Here is an 18,320-nt window from a genome sequence, read left to right as displayed (position 1 = left end):
TCCACCTAACCTGCACACCTTTGGACTGTGGAAGGAAACCCAGTGCAAACTTCACATAAACAGTTGCCCGAGGGTAGAATTGAACCCATGTCCCTGGTACTGTGAGGCAGCAGTGCTAACCACTGACCCACTGTGCCGCCCTACTCCAATCTCCTGCCTTTTGCCCCTAATCTTTGAACCCCTTATCGATTAAAAATTGGTCTATCTCAGCTTTGACACTCAGCAGTACCTCAGCACTTAACCATCTAGCCTTGCATGGAACTGGTGGAGGCTGGTACAACTACAGCATTTAAAAGACACCTGGATGGGTACATGAACAGGAAGGGTTTAGAGGGATAGGGGCCAAATACCGGCAAATGGGACGAGGTTAGTTTAGGATATGTGGCCGAGTTGCACCAAAGGGACTGTTTCCGTGCTGAATCTCTCTATGACAACCCATTGTGGTGTGAAATTCCACAGATTCACTACCCTCCAAGAGAAGAAATTCCTCCTCATCTCTACCTTAAATGTCTGCTCTTATTCTGAGACAATGTCCTCTGATCCTGGGCTCTCTGGATAGTAAGCTGGAGCTACATTTTTAATCTGCCAACCTTGTTACGCCAAATCGAGACAACCCAGACTGGCAGAGCCTGGCAGGAATGCTACAATCTGACTTGGCTGACCTTAATCTCCTTAACTGGCACATGGGTCCCTTTTGTGTTCTTTTCCATCACTGAATATTCTAAGACAGTTCACTCAAAATACTGGTGTTTGTCATCAGCATTGAGTTGGGACATCATGTCACAATTGCACAAGACATTGGGAAGGCCGCATTGGAGTACTGCATACAACTCTGGTCACCCCTGCCAGAGGAAGAAAGTTAGCAAAAAAGATTGTCAAGAATGCTACCGAGACTGGAAGGTTTGAGTTATAAGGAAAGGCTGGATAGGCTAGAACGTTGGGAGGATGAAATGTGACGAATCATGAGAGGCATGGATAGGATAAACGGACAAGGTCTTTTCCTCAGAGTAAGGGAGTCAAAAACTAGAGGGTATAGGTTTAAGGTGAGAAGGGAAAGATTTAAAACGGACCTGAGAGACAACTTTTTCGCACAGAGGGTGGTGTGTGTATGGAACGAGCTAAAAGGTAAAAACAATGACTGCAGATGCTGGAAACCAGATTCTGGATCAGTGGTGCTGGAAGAGCACAGCAGTTCAGGCAGCATCCAAAGTGGAGCGAAATTCACATTTTGGGCAAAAGCCCTTCATCAGGAATAAAGGCAGTGAGCTGGAAGCATGGAGAGATAAGCTAGAGGAGGGTGGGGGTGGGGAGAAAGTAGCATAGAGTAAATGGACGAGTGGGGGAAGGGATGAAGGTGATAGGTCAGGGAGGAGAGGGTGGAGTGGATAGGTGGAAAAGGAGATAGGCAGGTAGGGCAAGTCCGGACAAGTCATGGGGACAGTGCTGACCTGGAAGTTTGGAATTGGGGTGAGGTGGGGGAAGGGGAAATGAGGAAGCTGTTGAAGTCCACATTGATGCCCTGGGGTTGAAGTGTTCCGAGGCGGAAGATGAGGCGTTCTTCCTCTAGGCGTCTGGTGGTGAGGGAGCGGTGGTGAAGGAGGCCCAGGATCTCCATGTCCTCGGCAGAGTGGGAGGGGGAGTTGAAATGTTGGACCACGGGGTGGTGTGGTTGATTGGTGCGGGTGTCCCGGAGATGTTCCCTAAAGCACTCTGCTAGGAGTCGCCCAGTCTCCCCAATGTAGAGGAGACCGCATCGGGAGCAACGGATACAATAAATGATATTAGTGGATGTGCAGATAAAACTTTGATGGATGTGGAAGGCTCCTTTAGGGCCTTGGATAGAGGTGAGGGAGGAAGTGTGGGCACAGGTTTTACAGTTCCTGTGGTGGCAGGGGAAAGTTCCAGGATGGGAGGGTGGGTTATTGGGGGGCGTGGACCTGACCAGGTAGTCACGGAGGGAATGGTCTTTGCGGAAGGCGGAAAGGGGTGGGGAGGGAAATATATCCCTGGTGGTGGGGTCTTTTTGAAGGTGGCGGAAATGTCGGCAGATGGTTTGGTTTATGAGAAGGTTTGTAGGGTGGAAGGTGAGCACCAGGGGGTTCTGTCCTTGTTACGGTTGGAGGGGTGGGGTCTGAGGGTGAAGGTGCGGGATGTGGACGAGATGCGTTGGAGGACATCTTTAACGATGTGGGATGGGATATTGCGGTCTCTAAAGAAGGAGGCCATCTGGTGTGTTCTGTGGTAGAACTGGTCCTCCTGGGAGCAGATACAGCGGAGGCGGAGGAATTGGGAATATGGGATGGCATTTTTGCAAGAGGTAGGGTGGGAAGAGGTGTAATCCAGGTAGCTGTGGGAGTCGGTGGGTTTGTAAAAAATGTCAGTATCAAGTCAGTTGTCATTAATGGAGATGGAGAGGTCCAGGAAGGGGAGGGAGGTGTCAGAGATGGTCCAAGTAAATTTAAGGTCAGGGTGGATTGTGTTGGTGAAGTTGATGAATTGCTGAACCTCCTCGCAGGAGCACGAGGTGGCACCAATACAGTCATCGATATAGCGGAGGAAGAGGTGGGGAGTGGTGCCGGTGTAATTATGGAAGATCAACTGTTCTATGTAGCCAACAAAGAGACAGGCATAGCTGGGGCCCATACGTGTGCCCATAGCTACCCCTTTGGTCTGGAGGAAGTGGGAGGATTCGAAGGAGAAATTGTTAAGGGTGAGGACCAGTTCGGCCAAACAAAAGAGAGTGTCGATGGAAGGGTACTGTTGGGGACGTCTGGAGAGGAAAAAAACGGAGGGCTTGGAGGCCCTGGTCATGGCGGATGGAGGTATAGAGAGATTGGATATCCATGGTGAAGATGAGGCATTGGGGGCGGGGAAACGGAAGTCTTGGAGGAGGTGGAGGGCGTGGGTGGTGTCTCAAACATATGTGGGGAGTTCCTGGACTAGGGAGGATAGGACAGTGTCGAGATAGGTAGAGATGAGTTTAGTGGGGCAGGAGCATGCTGAGACAATGGGTCGGCCAGGGTGATCAGGCTTGTGGATCTTGGGAAGGAAGTAGAACCGGGCAGTGCGGGGTTCCCGGACTATGAGGTTGGAAGCTGTGGGTGGGAGATCTCCTGAGGTGATGAGGTTCTGTATGGTCTGGGAGATGATGGTTTGGTGATGGGGGGGTGGGGTCATGGCCGAGGGGGCAGTAGGAAGAGGTGTCCTCGAGTTGGCGTTTGGCTTCAGCGGTGTAGAGGTCAGTGCGCCAGACTACCACTGCGCCCCCTTTATCCGCTGGCTTGATGATGAGGTTGGGATTGGAGCAGAGGGATTGGAGGGCTGCATGTTGTGAGGGTGAGAGGTTGGAGTGGGGGAAGGGGGTAGACAGGTTGAGGCGGTTAATGTCCTGGCGGCAGTTGGAAATGAAGAGGTCGAGGGCAGGTAATAGGCCAGTGTGGGGTGTCCAGGTGGATGCAGTGTGTTGGAGGTGGGCGAAGGGGTCCTCGGAAGGTGGGCGGGAATCCTGATTGTGAAAGTAAGCTCGGAGGCGGAGGCGATGGAAGAATTGTTCGACGTCACGGTGTGAACGAGCTGCCAATGGAAGGTACAATTATAACATTTAAAAGTAATTTGGACAGGTACACAAATAGGAAAGGTTTAGAGGGATATGGGGCCAAATGCAAGAAAATGGGATTTGTTCAGTTTGGGAACCTGGGCATGGACGAGTTGGGCCAGAGGGTCTCTTTCCATGCTGTATGACTCTGTTAAACGAACATTGCCTAGCTGTGAAATACTGTCCCTCTATGGAGCTGAGTAAGGACATTGCTGGCTATTGAAGGGCTGCTGGAAAAGAGAAGTGACATACATCTGTAGGCAAAGGATAAACCTGGGGCAAGGCGCTTTGGCTGTTTTTCTGTAAAAAGCGATGAGCAAAATGGACGGCACACTGGTTTTCACACAGCGCTGCTGATTGTCTTACATCCCAGTGAGTTCTGGGCACAGCTTAATGCTGCTGGATTACATCAGGATGCACAGCATCTCCCCTGATAATCTTCTCTGTGCTGTCTTACTGGAGGCACTAACCCAGTTATTTCAGTCATATCGAACAAACAACTGCAGGGACTGGAGATCTGAAACTCCAGCAAGTCGGCCTGCAGCGTGGAGAGGAAAACAGAGATAACGTTCGAGTGTTGTACTTCTTCATTAGCAGTTCGTGTTAAAAATCATACAACACGAGGTTATAGTCCCAACTATAGATTAGATTATTCCCTACAGTGTGGAAACAGACCCTTCAGCGCAACAAGTCCACACTGACCCTCTGAAGACTAACCCTCCCAGACCCATTTCCCTCTGAATGATGCAACTAACACTCTGGACAATTTAGCATGGCCAATTCATCTAACCTGCACATCTTTGGACTGTAGGAGGAAACCCATGCAGAGAATGTGCAAAATCCACACAGACAGTTGCCCACAGCTGGAATTGAACCTTGGATGGTGGTGCTAGTGCTAACCACTGAGCCACTGTGCCGCCCTTAGGTGAAGGAGCAGCGCTCCGAAAGCTAGTACTTCCAAATAAACCTGTTGAGACTATAGCCTGGTGTTGTGCGATTTTTAACTTTGTCCATCCCTGTCCAATACTGGCACCTCCACATCAGCAGTTAAAGCAGCAAAGGAAAAGCTGATGACAAGGATTGGGGGTGACGGGGGGAAGGTGGGAGAGAAGTGAGCAAATAAGTAGAGAAGGGAGCCCACAGAAAGCGAGAAATGGTGAGGCAAACAAAGGGATTGTTGATGGTCAGCCAGGGAAAAAGAGAGGTGATAATGAGGATTATAACAAGTTTGAAGATAGACTGTCTACACTGAAGGCAATCCATTCATGACAGGGCCTGGGGTGTGGGGGTAGGTTAAGGACAAGGAATCAGGGTGTTTGCGCTCTGAAATTGTTCAACTCGATATTGAGTGCTGAAGGCTGTTAGATTTCTAAGTGGAAGATGATGCTTTATTTCTCCTGCCTGCATTGAGTTTCACTGAAGCACTCCAGCGAGCCTAATACAGTAATATTTATTTCAGGCTGTTTTGAAGAATTACACAGCGTCATTTCAGGGCCATAATTAACATTAAAGAAATTGGAAAAAGTCAGAAAGACCTTTCCATTAACTGCGATGGGGGAGGGTAGACACCAATTTGTCTGGGGGCTCTGTACAGAATGGCAGAGCTGGTGTGATTTTTAATAAAGGCCAGAACATTATGTTGCTTAAATTAAAATGTTTGACTCTCTTGCTGAAATGTAGGTGCATGTTTCTTTCAGGGAACACTGAATGTCATTAATTCAAAGGTCAATTGCAATTTGGGCTGCAGATTTCTCTGCTTTCCAATGTCTGACTTGGTTTCTTTGCATTCTTTTATAAAAAGACAGAAGAAAATAAAAATCACTGAAAATCACTGGAGCAGCTGAAATATGGTGACAGATTTCTGCCTCAGTTCTATATAAATAATTCTGCATAATATGTACACACTGCTGTGGGCTCTTAGGGTGCAACTGAAACATAGAGGCGGGGACAGGCCGGGGATTCCTGGCACACGCTCAATTGTTAAGAGCATAAGATGTAGGAGCTCACGTAGGCCACTCAGCCCATTGAATCTGCTTCACCAATCAATCAGATTATGGCTGATCTGATAACCTTAGAAACTCTGAAGACCTCCTCGTGGGTCTGTTCCTGGGCCTGGCCAAACTGGCTATAAACAGGTCCAGGCAGCGGGCCATGGAGGGGGTCGTTAGGGCCGACTGCCTGGCCCTCTTCAGCGGTTACATTAGGACCCGGGTGTCCTTGAAGAAGGAGCACGCGGTGTCCACCAACACCCTGGAGTTGTTCAGGGAGAGGTGGGCGCTGCAGGGAGTGGAGTGCATCATTTCCCCTTCCAACTCTATTTTGATTTAGTCCCTGCCCTCCCCTTCACTGTTTGATCACACAGCATTGCCCTTTGATGTGAAGGGCACTGCTTGTCACAGGCCACTCGGGTGTTTCCTTTCTTCCTGGTGGTGGAAATTAAATAAAGATTTGTGCACCTTGTGTCTCTCACTGTGTCTCACACCTGCACACACACACCATGGGTACTGGGGAAAAAATAAGCACTACTGCAGTTAGGTGGTAGTGTGGGGGTTAAAAAAAAGGGAAAAAAAATAGGGTGAAGTCTTTTAAAAAAAACCTTAGAAACACTAAAAAAAATTATGATGGAAGATGTAACAGTTAAGCATCCACACTTGCAGTTCTGCTTGGCTGTGACACAATTAGGTGGCGCTGTGACAGGAGTTTCAATGTTAAATGTAGCATCCAGCCTTGTCACATCAAGCTCAGTGGTAAATAGTCAGTGCTGTGCAAGGGTTTGAAATCTGAAGTAGCATAATTTTGTATGCCTTTTTGCGAAAATCTTCTGCATATTTTTCCTCTGCTTTCAATAGATTTATACCACATATGTTCTTTTCATATGTTGTTCACTCTTTGTCAGTGATGCATGTTTGTGGACATGGTATCAATCAAGCAGACTGCTTTGTACTGGAGGTTGCCAAGCTTCTTGAGTATTGACAGAATATCCCCACCTGATTGGGTACAGCTCTATCTCATTCCTGACTTATGCCTTGCAGATGATGGACAGGCTTTGAGGAGTCACTGCAGGATTCCTAGCGTCTGATCTGCTCTTGCAGCCACTGTGTTTATTTGGCCAGTTCAAATCAGTTTCTGGTCAACGGTACCCCCTAGGATGGTGACAGTGTGGTATTCAGTGATGGTAATGCCATTGAATGTCAAAGGGCGATGTTTAGATTGTCTTCTACTGGAGATGGTCACTGGTAGGTACTTGTATGGCATGAATGTTACTTGTCGCTGTTCAGTCCAATTCTGGATCAGTGGTGCTGGAAAAGCACAGCCCAACATTTCAACTCCCCCTTCCACTCTGCTGAGGACATGGAGGTCCTGGGCCTCCTTTACCGCCGCTCCCTCACCACCAGACGCCTGGAGGAAGAACGCCTCATCTTCCGCCTCGGAACACTTCAACCCCAGGGCATCAATGTGGACTTCAACAGTTTCCTCATTTCCCCTTCCCCCATCTCACCGTAGTTCCAAACTTCCAGCTCAGCATTGTCCCCATGACTTGTCCGACCTGCCTAGCTCCTTTTTCACCTATCCACTCCACCCTCTCCTCCCTCACCTATCACCTTCATCCCCTCCCCCACTCACCCATTGTACTCTATGCTACTTTCTCCCCAACCCCACCCTTCTCTAGCTTATCTCTCCACCCTTCAGACTCACTGCCTTTACTCCTGATGAAGGGCTTTTGTCCGAAACATCGATTTTGCTGCACTTTGGATGCTGCCTGAACTGCTATGCTCTTCCAGCACCACTAATCCAGCATCTGATTTCCAGATCTGCAGTCATTGTTTTTACCTTGCTGTTCAGTCCAAGCCTGGATATTATTATTTGAACACTGGAAAAGGTTCCGGAAAGATTTACCAGGATGTTGTCAAGAGTGGAAGGTTTGAATTATAAGGAGAGGCTGGATAGGCTGGGACCTTTTCCACTGGAGCGTAAGAGGTTGAGGGGTGTCCTTGTCGAGGTTTATAAAATCATGAGGGGTACAGATAAGGTGAATAGCAAGGGTCCTTTCCCTAGGTTGAGGGAGTTCAAAACTGGGGTGCATAGATTTAAAGTGAGAGGAAAACGTTTTGAAAAGGACACAAGGGGCAATGTTTTTACACAGAGGGTGGTTCGTATGAGGAATGAACTGCCAGAGGAAGTCGTGGATGTAGGTAGAATGTCAATGTTTGAAAGGCATTTGGATAAGTACACCAGTAGGAAAGCTTTGGAAGGAAATGGGCCAAATGCAGGCAAGTGGCACTAATTTAATTTGAGACTAGTTAGACCGAAGGGCCTATTTCCGTGCTATATGACTGATTCAGCACCTAAGGTTACACAAATAGCGCTGAATGTTGGATATGTTGAGGATATATGATGTGATAGTGGTGTGTTAGGGTTGAATTGGAGTCCGAGTTGTTCTGGCAACATGAATTTCACTTGAGGTCTGAAGCTGTGGAGAGTGACAGTACAGGCTCCAACATTCTCCCATTACATGGCTGACCAGGGATCTCTCCTGCTCCTGTCACCTCCACTGAAGCATGTTCAAAGGATTTACAGGTTTTACTGTGTTATGAATGGGATTCAAACTGTGAGCTTCTCTTTCCAAAGCAGGGACCATAAGACATAGGAGCAGAAATTAGGCCATTCAGCGCATCGAGTCTGCTCCATCATTCAATCATGGCTGATACATTTCTCAACTCCATCCTTCTGCCTTCTCCCGTAACCCTTGATCCTCTTTTAGATTAGATTACCCACAGTGTGGAAACAGGCCCTTCGGCCCAACAAGTCCACACCGACCTGCCAAAGCGCAACCCACCCACACCCCCACACTTACCCCTTACCTAACACTATGGGCAATTTAGCATGGCTAATTCACCTGACCCACACATCTTTGGACTGTGGGAGGAAACCGGAGCACCCGGAGGAAACCCACGCAGACACGGGGAGAATGTGCAAACTCCACACAGTCTGTCGCCTGAGTCGGGAATTGAACCCTTGATACTCAAGAACCTATCTATCTCAGTCTTAAATATATTCAATATATTTGTCATGATGATGGGGTGTACAATCAGATGAAATGTACTGCTATCAGAGTATTGTAGCATTGCTGGTGTCATTTTTGGCTCAATACTCATTGTAAAATGGTGACTGCAATTTCCCTTCCCATGTGGTTAAAGATACCCTCCAACGCATCTCATCCACATCCCACACCTCTGCCCTCAGACCCCACCCCTCCAACCGTAACAAGGATAGAACCCCCCGGTGCACCCCTTCCACCCTACCAACCTTCACGTAAACCAAATCATCCGCCGACATTTCCACCACCTCCAAAAAGACCCCACCACCAGGGATATATTTCCCTCCCCACCCCTTTCCACTTTCCGCAAAGACCGTTCCCTCCGTGACTACCTGGTCAGGTCCAATAACCCACCCTCCCTTCCTGGCACCTTGCCCTGCCACCACAGGAACTGTAAAACCTGCGCCCACACCTCCTCCCTCACCTCCATCCAAGGCCCTAAAGGAGCCTTCCACATCCATCAAAGTTTTACCTGCACATCCACCAATATCATTTATTGTATCTGTTGCTCCCGATGCAGTCTCCTCTACATTGGGGAGACTGGGCGCCTCCTCGCAGAGCACTTTAGGGAACATCTCTGGGACACCCGCACCAATCAACCACACCGCTCTGTGGCCCAACATTTCAACCCTCCCTCCCACTCTGCCGAGGACATGGAGATCCTGGGCCTCCTTCACCACCGCTCCCTCACCACCAGACGCCTAGAGGAAGAACGCCTCATCTTCCGCCTCGGAACACTTCAACCCCAGGGCATCAATGTGGACTCCAACAGTTCCCTCATTTCCCCTTCCCCCACCTCATCCTAGTTCCAGACTTCAGCACTGTCCCCATGACTTGTCTGGACTTGTCCTACCTGCCTATCTCCTTTTCCACCTATCCACTCCACCCTCCTCCCTGACCTATCACCTTCATCCCTTCCCCCACTCACCTATTGTACTCTATGCTACTTTCTCCCCACCCCCACCCTCCTCTCACTTATCTCTCCATCCTTCAGGCTCACTGCCTTTATTCCTGATGAAGGGCTTTTGCCTGAAACGTCGATTTCACCGCTCCTCGGATGCTGCCTGAACTGCTGTGCTCTTCCAGCACCACTGATCCAGAGTCTGGTTTCCAGCATCTGCAGTCATTGTCTTTACCTTGTAAAATGGTGAACCAGGCAGCTTCTAACATAGGTACAAATTACTGCAGGTATTGGAATCTGAACTGAAAACAACGTATGCTCGAGATCACAGCGGGTCAGACGTCTAGGTGACTCTTCTTCAGAGCTGGCAGCTTCTCGGTGATGAGACATCAGCTCTCAGCTCTCTTCTCTGATCCAGAAGATGACCCAATTACTGTCCACTTAAATGTCTGAGTAGCACTTAATGTGATGAGCTGTCTCTAAAAGAACTTTCCCAGGCAGTGAGCAAGATGACTCCAGGTTCCATTAAGCCCTGCTCATTGTGTCTGAGGCCATGCTGTAGTATTTATAATCCCCACCAGAGGGTGGAAGGGTGCACTTACAAGGTGACCTTTTTCAGATTAGATTCCCTACAGTGCGGAAACAGACCCTTCGGCCCAACAAGTTCACACCGACCCTCTGAAGAGTAACCCACCCAGACCCATTTCCCTCTGACTAATGCACCTAACACTGTGGGCAATTTAGCATGGCCAATTCACCTGACCTGCACATCTTTGTGACTGTGGGAGGAAACCGGAGCACCCGGAGGAAACCCATGCAAACACGGGGAGAATGTGCAATTTCCACACAGACAATCGCCCAAGGCTGGAATCAAACCTGGGACCCTGGTGCTGTGAGGCAGCAGTGCTAACCACTGAGCCACCGTGCCACCCCATCATGGCCTTTTCCATTATGAACATGGGTATCCAAAACTATGTGCAGTTGCAAGTTGTTTTTAAAATCTTCTTGGATAAGAATAGATTGATGGGTAAACTAAGATTATTTGCAATGGACACCAAAAAATGTTTTTAAAGAAATCTTCACTATCACAAAGACATAGCAAGAACAACCATTATTTTGAATATGTCTGCCCGATTCCCTTCCAGCACAATTATAAGCTCTGATGGTCTAAAATATTAGTCAAGGCAACCAAGCTGTTTCTATTGAGATCACCTTTGCTCAACGCTGCATCTTTTTAGTTTGCAATTCACAGAAAGGATTAATCAGTCACAGCACAAAGCCATTATTTTGTACTCATCTGTTATCGGTAATTATCAATTACAAATTCAATACACAATGAAAACATTACACACAGTCTGACAATAACTGTAAACACTTTGCACAATGCCTTACTCTCTGAGAATCAGCATGGATAATAGGCAGCACCTACCTCACAGATTTTGTCTAATGAAGGAACAAAGTAGTCATCGCAGACAATTGCCAGAGCGTAGAACATGTACATGGTCTGTGGGAGAAAGAAAGAGGTTGAAAGGAATTGTTTAAACCACATGTGTTGTATCTTCCACTGAAACAATGACACTACAGATCAAACTGATCAAACCTCTTCCGAACAGAACAATTTGTTCTTTAATCTCGCTTCGCGGGAAGAAATGGTTGGCTATCAGATGTCATTAGTTATTCCATTTCCATCAGTCAAAATGAAACACTTTACTTCGGAGTGTAAATGACAGCTCCAATTAATAAACAATTAATTTTGGCAGAACAGACTTGATGGGTCTATTCTATGACCCTACAAGTTTGGACTTAAGGGGAGATGATAGTGTAGTTGTAATGTTACTGGATGAACAGGCCACTGGGTTCAAACCTCACCACTGCAAACGTGATGGACTTTACACACAATTAATCAACAAAAATATGGAATTTGAAGCTAGTCTCAGTAATGAGCATGAAGCTATCATCCAAATTTGCAAAAGCTCATGTGGTTCACTAATCCGTGAGGGCAGAAAAGCTGGCATTATCTGATTAGGCCTACAAGTGAATCTGGAAATACCGCAATGTCGTTGTCTCTTAACTGCCCGCTGAAATGGCTGAGAAATCAATTAGGGATGGGCAACAAACACCTGTCAGCAACACTTTAACAAGATACACATCACTGTGAGTAGGGTACCTGTTCACTTTGAGGGATACCACCTCACGTTGAAACTTTTGCAATACAAAATGGAGCTCACCTAACAAAATGGCTTTATGTTAAACTCACCTTTGTTCCACAACCCTAAGTATTCTTGCCTAACAAAATGCCAGCGATCTCAATTTTAATACCTTGTTGACCCTTGACCTCAGCTTCCCTCCCTGGCTGAAGTCCAGATTTCCACTGCCTTGGTGTGAAGTATTGCTTCCAGCCACCGAACCCCCTGGCTCCAAGACAAACCTCAAACTTCATCTGCTCAAACTCTCCTGTGGATAACACAGTCCCAGATCATATGGTCAAATAGACAGACGTTACATTAGGATCAAGCCTGAGACTCTAAAACAGGCCTGAATTTTGGGTTCTGTCTTTAACTTTTCTATATCACTTAATTATTGTTAGGCTTCTTGGCACTCAGATTCATAGAGTACAGCACGGAAACAGACCCTTCGGTCCAACTCGTCCATGCCGACCAGATATCCTAAATTAATCTGATCCCACTTGCCAGCACTTGGCCCATATCCCTCTAAACCCTTCCTATTTATATACCCATCCAGATGCCTGTTAGATGTTGTAATTATACCAGCCTCCTCTACTTCCCCAGGCAGTTCGTTCCATACATGCACCACCCTCTGCTTTAAAAACTTGCCCCTCAGGTCCCTTTTAAATCTTTTCCCTCTCAGCTTAAACCTATGCCTTCTAGTTTTGGACTCCCCTACCCTGGGAAAAAGACTTGGCTATTTATCCTATTTATGCCCCTCATGATTTTATCAGCTTCTATAAGGTCATCCCTTAAGATATCTATTTTTATTTTGACAGGACTATTGTATTGAGTGAGAATTTTCTGGGGATATGCACTGTTGTGATAGGATAACTATGCTGTATGACCTATTTCTCATCGCGAGAAGAAAAATTCTTGTCATAGCCTATATTTCAGCTGCTCTGCTTAGGGTTAACCTCGCTAAAACATTGAAAAATTAATTATGGCTCCTCCCTAATTAAAATCAGTGGCATTTACAAATGAATTAATATCATCCTGATCAGTGCTGTCACTTAGACTGAAAAATAATGGTGTCGGTGGACCTTGGCAACCCAACAATAATACTTAATGCTAATCTGAATTTCTATAATGCTAATTTATATGTTTGTATATTTGGATACCTGGCTGCCCTTGAGTGTATTGCAGTACAGTATGATTTATGGAATTGTATGGACAAATCAGCGTGGAGGGTTGAGGAAGAGGGAGAACAGAATGAAAAACAATTCCAGCCTCTGAATTGTTCATCGCCACATGGGTGCAATTAGTGAGGGAAGGGTCAAGAATTTTCTTTTCAATGTATTGATCATCGAAATAGCTCATGGGCTTTCATAGTTAGGGAATTACAAAGGGCCAGCTCATTACCTAAAGTAATGATCCAGTTCCATACACAATTCAACACTGGTTCGCCATTTAATCTGGGAATATTTTCACATTGCATTGTACCCCTTCCATCTTGAGTTCAGAAAACTTCTTTATCACAAGGGATCAATTCTGATTAAGTAGCCAGTGAAATATAGGTCAGTTTTAACTACATTCCCATTTTATTGCCTGTAGTGTTGAAGTCCTCAGATGAGATTGTATTTCCCTCGCCTTTTCATTAGTTTAGCTCATAATATTTGCTATATCTAACCAGCATTACTTTAACATGGTCTGATCCTGAATGAGATTGGTGACCTATCGATGCTCCATTCACAAGACTGAATGACCATAGCAAGGCGACAATGTATATGATTAGCTCAAGTGTTATGCTAATCTGAATTTCTATAATGCTAATTTATACGTTTTCATATTTGTATTTCTGCTGTCCTTGGAAGTAATGTCACATTTGCTTGCCACATGGATTTTGAAAAGCTTTGATTTGTTATTTATGTGGTGTTTATTATAATTTAAGCATGCAGGAGGGTATGTCAGAAGCAATACCAGGAACACCTAAAAATGGGGTGTCAAGTGATAGATCTAAGTGATCCCACAACCAATGGATCTGCAGTCCAGCCAGATCAAGTTGTGAATAAACAATTCATTGGAGGAGGAGAAGGCTCCACAAGTAACCCCACCCTCAATGACAAGGGAGTCAGCACAAAAAATAAGGCTGACGTTTTTTTAAAATCCTGAAAGCCCAACAACTCCACACAACAGCAATCCGCCCTATCACCCCACACCCACCCTGACTAGTGCATCTAACCTACACATCCCTGAACACTATGGGCAATTTAGCGTGGCCAATTCACCTAACCTGCACATCGTTGAATTATGGGAGGAAACTGGACCAAATGCACGCAGACCTAGAGAGAATGTGCAAACTCCACACAAACAGTCGCCCAAGGTTGGAATTGACTCCGGGTTCCTGGTGCTGTGAGGCAGCAGTGCTAACCACTGAGCCATCTTACCACAACATTCTTCAGCCAGAGATGTCAAGCAGATGATGCATTTCCGCTGCCTCCAGAGATCCCAGATACCAGCCTCCAGACAATTTAATTCAGTCCACATGGTAGCAAATAACAGTGGGAGGCACTGGATAGTGCAAAGACAATGGACCCTGACAACATTCCAGCAACAGTAATGAAGGCTTGTGATCCAGAACTTGCTGCTCCCCTAGCCAAGCTCTTCCAGTACAGTTACAATGTTGGCACCTACATGACAATGTGGAAAATTTCCTGGGTACTTCCCGTACACAAAATGCAGGACAAATCCAACCTGGCCAATTACCGCCCCATCAATTTACTCTTGAATATCAAATGGAAGGTGTCATCAACAGAGCTATCCAGCAGCACCTGCTCAGTGACACCCAGTTTGGGTTCCCCCAGAACCACTCAGTTCCTGACCTCATTCCAACCTTGGTTCAAAAACGGACAAAGGAACTGGATTCCAAAGGTGAGGTGAGAGTGATTGGACGTAATATCAAGGTCACATCTGACTGAGTTTAGGTATCAAGAAGCCCATTGATGTCAATGGGAATCAGGGAGAAAACTCTCCGCTTGGTGCAGTCATACCTGTCACATCGCAAGATGGTTGTGGTTGTTGGAGGTCAGTCATCTCAGCTCCAGGATAGTTCTGCAGGAATTCCTCAGGGTGGTGCCCTCAACTCAACCATCTTCAGTTGCTTCACCTTTTCTCCATCATAAGGTCAGAGGAGTGTTTGTTCGCTGATGATTGCACAATGTTCAGCACCATCCATGACCCCTCAGGCCATGTCTAAAATGGAACAAGACTTAGCCAATATCTAGGGTTGGGCTGTCACATGGCCAGTAGCATTCACGCCACACAATTACCAAGCAAACATCTCCAACAAGACAGAATCTAACCCTTGTCTCTTGGCATTCAATGGCATTACCATTGAATCCCCCACTATCAGCATCCAGGGGGCTTATAATGTATCAGAAACTGAACTAGATGAGTCATAGAAATACTGTGACTACAACAGCAGGTCAGACATGAGGAAGTTGCAGCAATTAACTCACTCCTTGACTCCCTAAAGCCTATCCACCATACACACAGGGCATGAGTCAGGATGCTCGATTGGCATTACATCCATAAACATCCAGTCCCTCCACTACCAAAGCTCAGCAGCAGCTGTGCATACCAACTACAAAATGCTTTGCAGGAATTCACTATGGTAGCACCTTAGACAGCACCTTCCAAACCTACAACCACTACCATTCAGGAGAACAAGGGGAGCAGGTACGTGAGAACACGCAAATTCCCAAAATATATCACTGTTCCTTCCTTGTTGCTGGGTGAAAATCCTGGAACTCAAAAAGTGTGGCACTGGAAAAGCACAGCTAGTCAGGCAACATCCGAGGAGCAGGAGAGTAGACGTTTTGAGCGCAGGCTCTTCATCAGGAAGAGCTTATGCTCAAAACGTCAACTCTCCCGCTCCTCGGAGGCTGCCTGACCTGCTATGCTTTTCCAGCACCACACTCTCGACTCTGATCTCCAGCATCTGCAGTCCTCATTTTTGCAAAATCCTGGAATTCCTTCCCTAACAACATTGTAGGTCACCTACACTAAATGGTCTACAGTGGTTGAAAGCATTTTCTCAAGGACAACAATGGCTAGGTAATAGATGCATGCCCAGCCAGTAATCACCTGAATGAATTTTAAAAACTCCATGAATATTAATAGTTTGAAGGTGTAAGTAGTTTGCTCAATGAGTATTATTTGCTTGAGTAAATTGAGAATTCAAGCTGGTTTTGCCTTTTGAAATGCAATAGGTATTCCACACTCCTTCATTGTCAAGAATAGTGACTAATCTTCCTTTCTATGCAAATAAATCTCAATTATTTTCAACACTGAACATACTGTGCTCGGCTTTGCTGTTTGTAACAAGTTGTAACAGCTACTGGCTGCAGTGTTCTCTAATTTGCCTCTCAGTTTCCTGTGGTCTTGTTTCAATCATAAGCCCAATGTAGTCCTGTGCTGAGAATGGGAAAATCCAGGGAATTGGTCACCAACAGTGCTGTCATAGGAATTGTCACTGCACTGTCTTAGATTTTCAGATGGCAGTCAGAGTGGGCAGAACACAAAGCAAATGCAGAGTAATTCTCATTCCGTTGGACTCCAAAGTAATGCATTGAATGCATTTGAAGAGGAGAAACATTGTGCCAATGTTAAATGGGGATCCTATTCAGTTATAGGACCCACCTGATGCTTCACAGGTAAATGTAATCTTGCACAGGTATGGGATGCCTCTGGTTTGTTTGCTGGATAGAACAAAACTCAGATGTTTATTCGTTTTCTTAACATGCTATAGAACTGTGTTAGAAACTGTGTAAGTTTATAAAGATATTTTATGAATAAGGTACATTTTTGAAACTTAAAAGTACTGTCTCCAAGGCACTGTGTGGAAAGACCACTGTCTAAGGTTAAATGAAGGTCTATTCAGTTACCAGACCCCCTCGGTGCCTCAAATACATGTAATTATAAACTTGTATAAGTAAGAAATGGCTTTGGTTTGTTTGTTGGACTCCAATGTTTCTTCATACGCTACTGTACAGAACCGAACTGTTCTACTGACAATGTACGTAAAGAAATTTTTATTTTCAAAATAAAAATAAAATCCCAGCGTAGGACTAACGATTTCTCTAAAAAGGTCACCCTTGGTGACTGGACAGTGACTGCTTATTCCTGTTTGATGGTGTGTGCCACAGATTCAGGAGCTGTGTTTTATGTTTCCTAGCAGAGTAATGGAAACTGAGTGGACTGTTATCTCCTGTCCCCTGCTGTCTCAGCTCACCCAATCACGTGTCAGATAGTATTGCCAGGAATGAAATCAAATAGAGGTGCAAAGTTGGGGAAAAGGCTGTTGGTGATTCATTTGCTACAAGCTCAACAGATTGTCAAAAGGCTATTCAAAATGGCAGGCAGGCCATTCTAACATCCATTTGCCTTCTGTAGTTTCAGAGACAGATATGATAATATCTCATTGCTGACTTGAATTGAATTGAATTTATTGTCATGTGTACCGAGGCGCAGTGAAAAGCTTTATCTTGCGAGCAATACAGGCAGATCACAGAGTTAAGTAGCATAGATAAGTAAATAATAGGTAAACAGCAACAAAAACACAGGTACAGGCGAATGCTAAGAGTTTGTGAGTCCATTCAGAATTCTAACAACAGTAGGGTAGAAACTGTTTTGAAACCAGCTGGTGCGTATGTTCAGGCTTCTGTACCTTCTCCCCAATAGGAGAGGTTGTAGAAAAGGGTGGGATGGATCTTTGGAAACCATTGTCCCCCCTATATTTGTTTGGGTGGGGTGGCTAACCTGTATTATGGTAAAAGTCAGTCTGACTGCAGCCAAACACGAACTAAATCAATTTGAGTAGCTGTCAGAGAGAAGACAACTTTACTGCATCTGACTGAACTGAAATCGAGAGCTTGCAAAGTTGCAAGGCAACTGGCTAATTTCATGCTTGGAGCAGCCTAGTACAATGTGTGGACAGAATTCATAATCGACTGTATGTTCTTTGTTTGGAATAGTCTTGAGTCTAACACAATGTACGGTATTCCATGACCATTAGTTGCAGTTTGATGTTATTATGGGGTAAATTATCAGTCAGAATTGTGGAGATGTTAATTGCACAGAGTTGCAATGCTGAATACTGAGAGAGAAACGTGTATGTGATTGCAAGCCTGTTGGGTTGCTCATTAATGGGGAGATCTTGGAGTGCAGTGGCTACCATCTAGATCATAATGTTTGGCAGATGGAGTACAATGTTAATAAATGTGAATTCATCCATTTTGGTCGGAATAACAGTAAAAAAGGACTGTTATTTGAATGGCAAAAAATTGCAGCATGCTGCTGTGCAGAGGGATCTGGGTGTCCTCGTGCATGTGTTACAGAAGGTTAGTCTGCAGGTACAACAGGTAATTAAGAAGGCAAATGGAGTTTTGTCCTTCATTGCTAAAGGGATTGAGTTTAAAAGCAGGGAGGTTATGTTGCAGCTGTACAAGATGCTGGTGAAGCCACACCTGGATTACCGGGTGCAGTTTTGGTCTCCTTCCT

The 18,320-nt window shown here is 45.8% G+C and overlaps 1 protein-coding gene across 3 annotated transcripts in view; it reads right to left on the bottom strand.

Annotated features, from left to right (window-relative positions):
* Nucleotides 1-18,320, bottom strand: part of slc24a3 (solute carrier family 24 member 3) — a 379,752-nt gene that overhangs the window by 111,936 nt on the left and 249,496 nt on the right. For 2 of the 3 annotated variants that reach the window (XM_060831784.1, XM_060831786.1), the window contains one exon: nt 11,024-11,098. The exons of the other annotated variant lie outside the window; for it this stretch is intronic. In XM_060831784.1, coding sequence (XP_060687767.1) covers nt 11,024-11,098 — 75 coding nt within the window. The remainder of the gene's footprint in view (nt 1-11,023; nt 11,099-18,320) is intronic. 3 annotated transcript variants of the gene reach the window in all.

The sequence above is a fragment of the Hemiscyllium ocellatum genome, chromosome 10, assembly GCF_020745735.1.
Source record: "Hemiscyllium ocellatum isolate sHemOce1 chromosome 10, sHemOce1.pat.X.cur, whole genome shotgun sequence".
Classification (NCBI taxonomy): Eukaryota; Metazoa; Chordata; class Chondrichthyes; order Orectolobiformes; family Hemiscylliidae; genus Hemiscyllium; species Hemiscyllium ocellatum.
This window is presented reverse-complemented; position numbering and strand designations above follow the sequence as displayed.